Source organism: Ictalurus punctatus, chromosome 13 (assembly GCF_001660625.3).
Source record: "Ictalurus punctatus breed USDA103 chromosome 13, Coco_2.0, whole genome shotgun sequence".
Taxonomy (NCBI): Eukaryota; Metazoa; Chordata; class Actinopteri; order Siluriformes; family Ictaluridae; genus Ictalurus; species Ictalurus punctatus.
Genome location: NC_030428.2, coordinates 24,142,039 through 24,155,000, shown reverse-complemented (window position 1 = coordinate 24,155,000; position 12,962 = coordinate 24,142,039). Strand labels below are relative to the sequence as shown.

Here is a 12,962-nt window from a genome sequence, read left to right as displayed (position 1 = left end):
CAATCAACAACCTGTGACTCGAAACACGAGCGAGAAGACCACATCAATCTGACTCGGGTATGTTGACCGCCATTGTTCTATTCTGCCCAGAATCATCATTCAAAAACAGAAAAACGCAGCATTCTGTTGACTTTGTGGGTCTGAGAGGAAAAACACGCCTGCGGGAAAACCCCAAAACCCTATAAACCCCCAAAGAAAACCACACGGTCTAAAGCATTTCCTCCTCTGCACAGCCTAGAACATGATAGAAAAATGTGGTCGAGGCACAAAAATGATGGAAAATGTGGGGTTAAGAAACAACGTCAAAGAGCCAGTCAACTGAGATGCAGATGAGAGGGAGACACGCATTGCTGTGGTCTACATGCTGACAAAGGACAGCTTTCTTAAACAAACTGTGGACAGACGCTAAGACAGCTAAGTTTCCAGCTATTTATCTATCCATCTGTTCGTCCATCGTGCTTCCTTCCGTCAATTATTTTAGAAAGAAGACCGTCCTATCAGGCAACGGCAGTCTTCCACACATTCAAGATTACTTTCACTGCAGCCAATCAGGCCCGACATGCTCGAGACGCACGGATCCTGCGGTCGTCCGCAGCCGCGTCGCTTGTGCACGTCCTGGGAAATCGATCTGATGTTTCCGCGTGCTGCGATACCGACATGAATAGTGGAAGAGTGTAGCACCATGTGACCCTGTGTCCAGATCTGAACAAAACAAACTAGCGTCGTCTCCTCAAATCGCATACTTCTGTACTATTCTAGACGCCGTCATGGAGAACTATTACAGCTGCTGTTTGAATTGACATCCTCTTTAAACCTAGTGAAAGGTCCCCTTTAAGTACCAGTTTTCTGGATATTTCTGACTGCATGGTGAGGGTTTCGCACTTGAGATGCGGATCATGAGGAATCACGATGACGGCAGGCGGAAAGTCTGAAAGAAACGGAGCTCGTCAATCTGTGCGTGCACTCGCTAGACGTTAGAGCTAGACTTGAAAACCAGAAGGACAGGGATGTTTCGGCTCTGACGTGCCATCTAACGGATGTCGTTTTAATCCTCCGGGTGTACGTTGGATACGCAAGCGGGTATTTGAACCGTGGCGCCCGTCCACGCACGCACGCGGCGTTGGATGTGAAGCGCGTTTGCGCCTTTAACGCATGAACGGCTTCAGACAAGCTCGTGATCTAGGTGTGGCACAAAGATTGAAATATGACGACATTTTATACAATACATATACGCATTTCTAGACTACACAACATATTCTGTGGTGTGAAATGGCTTTAAAAGCATTTGAGCCAAATGATGCGAGTCTGATTACGTTAAATCCACAGCAATAAACCTCGAAAAACAAAAACACCACATTTTAGAAACCAAATACGTCTTGTCTGATTGAGCATATCTGGAGTAATAAGTCTATTGTGTAACATTTCGTTAACTGTTCCTTTAAAAACACAAACAATGCTAACGCTGAACAGAAAGTCCCTGTTATGAGATCAATCTACTGGCTTTTATTTGCCATTAGGCCATGTTGGTACGTTTGGGTTAAGCGCTCCTTTAGCGGAGCTCTCTACACATTCGAGCTTAACTGAGCTAAGCAGGAGGAGTCACAGCATCCATCAACGATGGATCCCGACGTCTGTGTCAGGGGCGAGAAGACGAAAGCCCCAGCTCGCGTCCTTCCTCGGCCTTCAAACGGCCCAATCAATCACGCTAAGTGGTGGACGCTCCAGCGCACTGGGACGTAAGAGCTTCTCCAGACTCCTCGAGAGAAAGTAAACACCTCGGTAAACATCCCACTCCAACATCAAACACTGCCCCGGCAGCAACAGACACCGACTGGTGCCTCGAAATGGCCGTCGTCCGGAAAGGTGATCAAAGTGCGGAGAGACAGAGGGTTTCTCTTAGAGAACTGAGGAGGAAAAAAAAAAAAAAAAGAGCCAGAGCAACAAGATACAACTGCGTTGGTTTACAAGCTCGGCTCACGTTTCGAATGGCAGACCTTGGAGGAGCTGGCAATGCCCCTGTGTATGAGTGTGTTCATATGTGCCAGACTATGTCTCCGTGTGTGTGTGTGTGCGCATACATGTTTGAGGGAGGAAGACGTGTGAATGTAAACTCTGGAAAAACACTCCGCAGCATTAAGCTCTATCGCAGCATCAATCAAGCCGGGCGCATACTTCCACGGCACTTCAAACGGCCGCATCAAACGCGCTGATTAGCATTCAGCTCACTCCGCCATCTGTCCGCGAAGGCACGTTCTGCTCTCCCTGCAATGCCTCCAACGCTCAAACTATTGCTAATGGGAAGCAGCCTTGCTCACACTCGCTCGCTTCTAAGCCTTGCCCTTATAGAATGGAGTCCACGACCGATATCAAAAAGACAACATGCAGATTTAAATAACGGACATCGGTTATTCATGGCCACGGTGCACACGTCTAGAAAGGGAACAGCTGTGTGAACTCACTTTCATTTACAAAAAGATAAAAAAACACCACACACATTAGACAAAAGATCATTAGGTGCATTATGGCTAAATGGTCTTTTCCAGTGTCTTTGACTCTGTGTTTTTCTTTTATCCCCCGAACAGGCCTGGGTTCTGTAATTACCGAACGAGCCGTCCAGACGCAAACATCTTAATGATTCCGCACAAACAGACACATTATTCTTGAAGAATCCACAGGGGGCAGAGAATAAACGTGCACATGTAGAGAGAGCTTTCAGCTGGTGAGAGATGGCATTTCTCTGCCATCCTTTTACTGCTCTTCAGACACTCAGAGGCCAACGACTATGACCCGAGGCCCCTCAACACATGGAAACTCAGTCCAGCAATATATACACTACCGGTCAAAAGTTCAGACACACTCGCTCTATTTATTTATTTTTCTCCACATTTTAGAATAATAATAATAATAATAATAATAATAATAATAAAGTCATCAAAACTCTGGAGTAACACAAATGGAACTATGGGAATTTTGTTGTGATTAAAAAAATAAAATCCAAAATAAATCAAAATAATTCCGTATTTTATCATCTTCAAAGTCGACGCCCTTTTCGCCTAGAATTTCCAGAAATGTATTCTTGGCGTTTTCTCACCCGATTTCTTGAGGAATTTCCCCTGAGATGCTTTTTAAACAGTATTAAAAGGAGTTCCCACCGACGCTGGACTCTCGTCGGCTGCTTTTCGGAATATTTCTCTCGAGTCGTCCGTTTAAATAAATATTTATTTCGTAAATAGATTGTTAGTTGTCTGATGAAAGAAATGAATACGTCGACACGATTATATTTTTGTCTACAACACCGATTTCACACGTTTAATCACACTCTCAGATCAAAAGGTTTTTAAGACAACGAGAGACATTTCAGTCGAGTGCCCACAAACTTTTGACCGGTAGTAATATGCGGAACTTTTGACCGGTACTAATATGTGGAACGCGAGTGTCTGATCGCTCACACTCCCGTAAAAGCAACACACGTACATACATACATACATACATACATACATACACACACACACACCGATAGCATGGTTTAATTCCACAGCTGACTAGGAGGAGTTTGATAAAGATGCAGTATCGACAAGCCAGCGTTTGTGGGGCGCAACTCACTGAGCTCAGACTTTTACAAGGCAAACTCCCAGAAACAGCACACACATTCCTGCGCTGTTGTGGCTTTCGCATGTTTTGATATTAATGCATTTCTCGTTTGAAGTTTCACAGACTTTTCCTCTGGGTCTAGAGCCTCCAGAAGCATGTTCCAAACATCCTGACCCCCCCCCTACCCGAAAACTCCTCAATAACGAGGCCTTTTCAAAACTCACAACCGAGCCTGAAGGTCTTGGCAGCGGCTCTGAGCGCCATAACTACTGATGAAATGACAACTCGAATAAATATAATTAACTCGAATAAAGTGCTGGATATAGGCATTTGGGAAGAAGAGAGATCACAGATTTTTATTCATTAAAAACGTTACCATGCCTGCTGTTCCCACAACATATTAAAATGCGTTTCTATTGAAATATTTGAGATGATTGTAGTAAGAAGTTAGCGCTTGTGTGACGTGCTGATCTAAGAGTGAGACAATGATGTACAGTTATAACGGCTTTTAATAGAAGAGAAATTCAAGAACCTGAAACATATGTTGTACCTTAACGGGTTTTGCTGTTAGCTACTAAAAACCAAAAGCTTCTTTTCTCACTCACCGTTTTCCAACAAAGGACAAAATCTGAATTTCTGTTGGGAAACTTGGCTGATAAGTAACTAGGGTGACCCAGTCTAGATGAAAAAAAAAATCAGGATTTATATGAGATTTTGGAGGGAATTCATCAGCAACATGAGCTAGCTAGATCAATAACCCCGAACCCTGCACAACACCCCCCCCCTCCGTGGATCATCTGCATATTCCCACCCAGAAGCCTCCTCCCCTATATAAGTGCAGACCATTTACCATAATTTACCATTCACACAAAGCAAAGTGCTAACTACCCTCTTCCACATACGTGAGGCTCAAAAACATCCACGATTGGCTAATGCAGCTGTGATTGACAGGGGAGAGAAAGTATGCCATCTCATGGCCAATTTCACGTTCTAGACTCCTGGCCATGGCATTGTCAGGATTCGAACTTGCTGACAAATTTAAAAAATTTTCTGTTGCGTCACTCATGATTGAGGTTGATTTTTTAAAAATTTTTTTTTTATAAATTAAATCAATTGAACAGGTTTTTACCAGGCAAATTCGGACCGCCCTTCGGCACTGCTACGCCACATTTCAACACTAGATCCATAAACTCTTTATCAGACCTGCCCTTACAAAAACACCCTACACTTAAAGGATTAAATGCTGAAATGACTGAATTAATTGGTCATGCTGTCTCAGGGTCATGGTGCAAACATCACGGAAAAGATCAGATTTACAGTAAATCCGATTTGGGCCGTGAATAATCAGTAATCGTTACATACACCCGTTAGTCTTATCAAATCTAAAAGACACTAAATAAATAAACGACAACGTGGATGGGGAAAGAAACATGTGCAGGTGTAGAGCAGTGAGGGCTTACATTCTCGTACAGAGCTTGTAACGTCTCGAGGTCCACCACGGTGTTGTCCAGGTTTAGTATCGCTGCAGTGGAGAGAAAAAGCAACAGGAGAGAAGAAAAGTTAGCACAGGGCAGATTAAAAGGATTGATAAGGAGCCGATTTTACAGTTTGCTTTTCCTGGATTGGAGTTGGTCACATGACATTCATGGAAAATGAAGCTCATCTGCAATCTAGCTGTTATTGAACAAAAAGAAAAGCAACATGATTTAGATTCTCTTATATTATATTATATTATATCATATATATATATATATATATATATAAAAATAAAAAGACATTTATGACCAGAAGGGCAGCACAATTAATCATAGTTTAAGCACAAACTATGGCTTCCATAATTAATTAACAAACTATGGACATTGGTGATCCTCCATTTGGGATCTCGGTCCCGAAGATCCTCACGTTTTAAAAATGGGACCCCCTGCTGATTTATTGCATTTTAACATTTAAATAAACAGAAGTCTCCATACGTAGAGGGAAATCAACACTTTCAGCGAAAATTTTCGTACTTGGTTTATATTCTATATTTTTAGAGACAGCCTTTAAGAACGCCTCTGACAAAAGAAGAACGCATTGAAAACATTCGCACGGCTGGATCGGGAAACTGTCGCAAGGTTTGCGATGGACTTTAACAGGACAAACGGCAAACTCATCACACATCTCACACACATCACCACTGCCAAACGTATTAAATTCACAAAGACTGGAAGTGTTGCGGAGCAACGGAGAAGTGGACGTCCACCGACGGAGTCATGACGTACAGTCCCCCGTGTATGGAAAATTTTGGGTCGCCCTTTATTTCGGTCCAAAATTGTCCGAATTAATTAGATAAATAATCAAGATTTCAATATGGACAATAAGACGACTATTATTTAAGTCCTTCATGTTGATTTAATAACGAGGTAAACATCTCTCACTGCTGAACAAACTGAGCCGTTAACTGCCATCATGTCATGGATAAATTCTACACGCTGCTTCTCTGTCGTGACAGTGTTTGGCACAAATCAGGTTTATTAAACTGATAAGTGCAGATACGATTAGAGCAGAGACTTCAGGTGCCGATGTCATTCGGCTCAAAGAGCTCAAATATTACACAAGCTCATCTGCAGTTCAACCCCAAAAAAAAAAAAAAAAAAGAAAAGAAAAGAAAAAAAAAAAGTGACATGTCACCAGAGACAGATGTACACAGACATGCACTGAGACACACATGACCCCCACACAGACCCCCAGATACACAGACATGCACTGAGACACACATGACCCCCACATACACAGACACATAGGTTCTCAATAAAGAGAAATAACAGCAATTGAGAGTGAAAATCTTAAAATGACAGAGAGGGAGTGTTACTGCATAGACAACTAATCAGGACATAAACCAAAATACAAATAAAGAATAGAGAAATGACAAATGGGGGGAAATGAAAAGTCAGTCAGAGTTCTGGGTCAATCTTGTATATAAAAATAAAATAAAAAAAATAAAAAAATAAAAAAAAAAACCCCACCCACTGGCATTTTCCAACCACATATATTTGTTTTTATCTGTAACTGACTACGTTTACATGGACAGCAATAATCTAATTATTGACCTTATTCTGAATAAGACAATATTGTGATTAAGGTGTTTACATGAGTCGCTTTTAGAATACTCCTTTCATATTCAGGTTTTCATGTTATAGAACATAGATCGATTAACGACACACGTCGTTACGTCCCCAAGCCACGCCGTCCCCTCCAGAATTTCACGTATCGACCGCGTCGATGACGCGACTAAAACAGGAGTACTCCACACGTCTGAATTCCATTTGTGTTTACTCCGAGTATGGCTTTAGTTGGATTACGGTCAGCAATAATCGCCGTTTAATTCAATTCAATTTTATTTGTATAGCGCTTTTTACAATCGACATTGTCTCAAAGCAGCTTTACAGAAACAGCAACATGGTATACAGATATTAAAAGGTGTGAATTTATCCCAACTGAGCAAACTTTTCCTTGTACCGAGAAAAGGATAGAAAACCTGTTTACTCCAAAGTCACTTATTATGGAAGGTTAAGAGCATGTGTCAAAAGATAGGCAATAAATGCATTTCATAGGAAGATTTTCAAGGTCCAACTGCGCGAGCCTGATGACACTGCTTCGATGTGCGTGACAAAACACGTTCGATGGAAAAGCATTAGGAATCATCACAACCATAAATCCTATCGTGCTCTGGCTCAGAAGACCCGTTACGTAGTTTAAAAGAGTCGTAGTTTGGAATTTGTGTTATATTGGTGCATATTTGGAAGATTTATCGACCTCATTTGCAGTTAAACAGTAAGTATGGAGTTTTGTTTTTGTCCTCAGTATAGAAAACAAACAAACAAACAAACAAACAAACAAACAAACAAACAAACAAACACACACAGGTTGGTACTGCTATACATCTACGGTACAAATACTCTAGATTAAAATTAGACTGAAAAACACTGAACTTTTCTTTCAAGAACCAGGTCCATATAATCTCGATTCAGACAGCAGCAGAGCCTGGACAGCCCATTACTAAGGCTGTGTGCACGCACACACTCCAGTTTGGGGGTCAAACCTCTGAGCGCTCAAAGCCGTGCTTAAGGGCAGATTTGAGCATATTTCTATCCTATTCCCACGGGGTTACGTGCCACCCACTGAAGCAGGGGCGCAGACCCCTCACCTCCCCGCTGCACTCTGTTAAGCAGCTTAATAAGCACTGATGAGTCGGGCGTAATTAACTAAATTTGCCCGTGACACTGCCCCCCCTCTCTCTGGGGTGTCAGGAGCGTCTATTTATTGCACCTTAAGTGACTTGAGACTTAATAGGGTGTGTGTGTGTGTGTGTGTGTGTGTGTGTGTGTATACACACACTGGAGACCCTCCAGACACTATGTGGTTCACCGCAATGGATTTACAACCTCTCAAAGTCTTAAATCAAAATAGGCATGGAAAAGCAAAGCACACAATAATGAAGCTTAGGACAGTAGACAACTCCATATAATTATAGATATATAATTATGATCTATTGAATTTTACTTCCATTTACAGTCTCTCAGACAAAGATCGAGTCAGGGGACGGGTGAAGGATCAGGGGGAAAAGAAAAGAAAAAAAAAAAAAAAAAGGAGAGAGAGAAAGAGAAAGCACAAAAGTGAGGAAGCGAGTGTATGTGTGAGTGTGAGAGAGAGAGAGAGAGAGAGAGAGAGAGAGAGAGAGAGAGAGAGAGACTCTGTCAGGTTACAGCGAGCGAGTGCTGAAGCGCGCCGCCGCCTTTGTGTCTCTGTGCTCAGGATCTGGCGCCCAAAACTGTAATCCTTTAAAAGTAAATGTTTGAACACAAACAGGGCTGGAGTTGTGGATTGTTTAATCTGAGATATAGTGTTACATTCAAACGCGCTCTCTCCCTCTTTCTCTCTCACACACACCGAGAAAAGCACACTAACTCCAAACACTCACAGTGGAGACACTGTTGAAGTTTTAAGTGTTTGAGATGATTGCTAACTGAATCTAGAAAAACAAAGTAAATAAATACTTAAACTGCACACGTTCAAGCGTAATTGAGTCAAAGCTTGAAAATTCTCTTCTTATTTCTACATTTTTATATATTTATTTATATATATATATATATTTATTTATATATATATATATATATATATATATATATATATATATATATATATATATATATATATATATATATATATATATATATATACACATACATACATACATACATACATACACACACACGCACACACACGCACACACACGCACAGAGACAGATAGACATATATACACATACATACAAAAAAGGGGGGGAACTGCAACTTATTGCACTGAGCATGTGTTTATTTTCACTTCCTGTGATAAAAGTAGAGTCGCTGACAGGCGCTTGTGGGATAAAAACGACTTTAGTGAATCCGTTTGTAAGGCTAATGGGTCAAAATCTGACACGCATACAAAACCCACCCTGAAAACGGCATCTTTCTCCCATCTCGTCGGGCCGGATTTAAACAGAGGGAGGAGACGGGCTCAGGCATCAATTAGGATGGGGCTTTAACATAAGCCTCCGAGTTTGGCTGCAGGGGGAAATGGACGCTCTCCAAACAAATCAGAGTGAAATTACTACCGCAGTTTCTCTGGCTGTGGCTACGGCTTCACTACCTCTACGAGTACGCATTCTAGTTTTTAAAATGCCTCCCATTGGTAGGCATGTGACGGTCATTTCTACGACGCAACGGACATTTCAAATACCGCATAAAGGAAAAGGTCATTAAAAGATGGGTTGCTTTGCAGCCTTACGTGATCATGACCCAACGGTTTGTGTAATTAATTTTAATCTTACACTGCTCTGGATTCCGCTTGAAGTAACTCCAGCTAATCTCCACCTAGCGCGTTTGCTGCACATGTAGAATCACCAGAGGGGAGATATTTCGATTTCCCTGCACTGAGAAAGGAGAAAAGCAAAATGTACGAATATCCGTTTACTCGAAACTCTTACAACAGAAGTCTACACAGCCAGATGTTGAATTCAAATCAATAAATGTTTATGGGAAACATTTTTGTTCAAGGCTGTCAAATTCTTCATCGAAAAGGTTTGCGTAAACAAAGTTACACGGATTTAGAATTCATTCGTTCAGTGGGATGAATTCGTGGTTATACATTACCATTAATCTGGCGAGTTTGCTGGACATCCTGGCACGCGTGTTAGTAAGTAACCAGAAATACATTTTACTCTATTGCACCAGTATCAGAAAGCTGTATATATATAAAACTCTCTCATTGTCTCATCCAAAAACAATCTCGAGCGTCTTCAGTCTGCCAGACACTACAGGGACTTCAAATGGGATCGGGGTCTATGGTCAGATGAAGCCAAAATAGAGCTTTTTGGCTATAAACACCAGAGGTGGATTTGGTGCACATAGAGAGGTAGCCATATGCAAAAGTACCTTGTGTCTACTGTTAAATATGTCGGTGGCTCTAATGTTTTGCGGCTGCTTTTCTGCCAGAGGTCCTGGACATTTTGTTAGCATACATGGCATCATGGACTAATAAACATAAAATATTTTTCACAGACTTCTTTGCTCATATTCACCAAGGGTGCCAAGATTAATGGAGGGCAATGTGTTAGTTAGATTTGCCTGTTACAGAATTTTGTTTACATGGGGGGGGTTACATAGCACGCTTTTAACAATGGACATTGGTCACAAAGCAGCTTTACAGAAATCCAGATATAAATGGAAAAACTCCCTGGGATGACATGAGGAAGAAACCTCGAGTAAGACTCAAAAGGGAACCCATCCCCATCGAATAGCATGATTATAAATCATCTCTTTCCTGTTACTCTATACTATAGAGTCAAAGAGGGCTAAGAGGGTTGTTTGTGATGATGATTTCATCAAACACGCATCATTGTTATACACAGTGCTGCAGTCTCAGAGACCCAAAACAATGAAGAACTAGGGAGGGCAATAGGGTTAAATACAGAACTGGGATATCAAAAGATGTGATGTGTATATGTATGCATGCATGCATGTATATTTTATATATACATACATATATACACACACACACACACACACACATAAAAATTTTTTTTTCAAAAAATCATATCAGCACATGCCAAACCCTCCAGGGTCTCTCAAAAGTAACACTTCATATTTATAAGAAACCCAGTGTGTTGAGATTCAGTCTTACAGCTGAGCAGTTAAAGCACTCAGAAGTTGGCATGCATTTTCAGTCCCATGTGTTTTGGAGACAGATAGATGAAGTGAGTTTCTCCCCTGGTCTCCAGATGCTAGCAGAGAAGAACAGTAATGCAGTTTTTCAGTGGCTGAAGGAGTAGCCTCTCAGTCGCTACAAATTTCATACTAAATCAGTTACATGTGAAAAAGGAGCTTACATGAAAAGAAAAAAAAAAAAAAAAAAAAAGCAACAAGAAACACACATTTATAGCACATCAAAATGGTGAAGGGCCAGACGTAGAGTCTGGAAGCCTGCATGGCACAACAAATATACCATTCCCATTAAAGAAGCCATATCAGCTAAAACTACACACGATTGCTACAAAGGGGTCAAGCTCGAAGGTCTGTGTGTGTTATATTTATTTTATACACACAAAAAAAAGGGAGGTTATACAAAGTACAAGATGCATGGGCGCCAATATTTTTGACATGCAAGCCACCCCCCCCCCCTTAAAGTACATCTGCTTCACTTAAATGTTATATTTACGTCATAATTAACGAACCAGACTTGCGTATGTAATATACGAGTATGTCTATACATTAATATGTAGATGGGCAGATTTTCAGAGATCTACGTGGAAGTGAAGCTATTTTGTGAATAAATACTTAATTTTAGGGTTTGTGTGTAAGCAAAGCACTCGTACAGCTTCCTAGAATTAGGATTAAACCACTGGAGTCGCATGGATTACTTGTGCGATGCCTTTATGACCTTTTTGGAGCTTGAACGTTTTTGGGTACTTGGACTGTACATGGAAAGACAGAAATCTCCCAGGTTTCATTCACACAAACACACACACACACACACACACACACACACACACACACACAAAAAGGGGTCTTCATTTGTGTTCCGAAGATGAACAAAAGTTATGGGTCTGGAATGACATGAGGGTGAATAGTCGATGACAGAATTTTCATTTTTGGGTGAACTATCCCTTAAAAACATGCCATAATGTAATATCCAAGATCATGAGCGCACATCGCATTTATTCCCCTTACTGTGTAACTAACTGCGATTGTCAAGGTAGTTTTCAAAAAGTTACACAATTGTGATTATTTTGGAAGAGAGAGACTTACCCAAGTGAACTAAATCTCAACTGGGGTAAGTCAGAGATACCAGATTTCCCAGATTTGAGGAGTATAAACTGCATTCTGTTTGTCTGTGTGTGTGTGTGTGTGTGTGTGTGTGTCTATGTACATGCATCCAAATGTCGTTAATAACACAGACATGTGGAAATAACTTTTCGCTGGACCTCAATTCAGAAACTGTTGCTTAAAAGAAACACATGGGTCTCTTTAAAAAGAACCAAAGCATCTTTATTTGTGGTTACAGTTTGGTCAAGGATGATGTTTAAGCTCAGGATGAGAGACGTTTTAGCCCGATACCTTTATCCCACATACTTGTGCATGTTTAGGTATAATAAATGGTCGATGACGGCGCAAAGTAAACCAAGTCGACTTCACTTCTCATAGGGACTCTGTGAGGTCATATTCTGTTTCCAGTCGAGTAAATTCTCGACGATGAAGACAAACGGGTGACCAACGGGCTACAGCCATCTCAACCAAACAGTGTCTGCAGAAAACCTTACCTCACACACATGGCGGGGGTTAAAAAAAAATTAAAAAAAAAAAAAAAAAATCCACGGCCTGAAAAATCTGGCAACCACAATAATCGGACGACATCAAAAGGCAGCACAGAAGAGAGAAGCGGGAAATTCCTCCGAAATGTCAGACTGGATGTCTAACAAAGGAATCATATGATTACGCAGAGCTGAGCCCATATGAAACAAACCAGACCATGTGGATGAGTTAGGAGATGTGTAAACACATTGATTGGATGAAAATTAAGTACAAATTCCCCTGGCACCAGAATAAGATATACAACATTTCTCGCTAGGAGTTGTTCTGTGCATTCGAGAGGTGGAGAAGGAAGACGGAGCCTCTGACCCATGTCCAGGATCTTCACTCGTTTAGGGAGGCTTGAAGAAGAAGTGTCCAGGAAGTCCCCGTGCACCAAATCAGGACTTTCCTAAACATTACCGACACTTCTCATGATTCCTGAGCTGTGAGAACCTTCTTTAAAAAGACATAAGAGGAAACTAATTTACCACTCCAATTCACAA

The 12,962-nt window shown here is 41.2% G+C and overlaps 1 protein-coding gene across 1 annotated transcript in view; it reads right to left on the bottom strand.

Annotated features, from left to right (window-relative positions):
* fmn2b (formin 2b) overlaps nt 1–12,962 on the bottom strand; it is an 86,813-nt gene that overhangs the window by 35,882 nt on the left and 37,969 nt on the right. Inside the window, exon 9 of the mRNA XM_017484338.3 lies at nt 5,052–5,113. Coding sequence (XP_017339827.2) covers nt 5,052–5,113 — 62 coding nt within the window. The remainder of the gene's footprint in view (nt 1–5,051; nt 5,114–12,962) is intronic.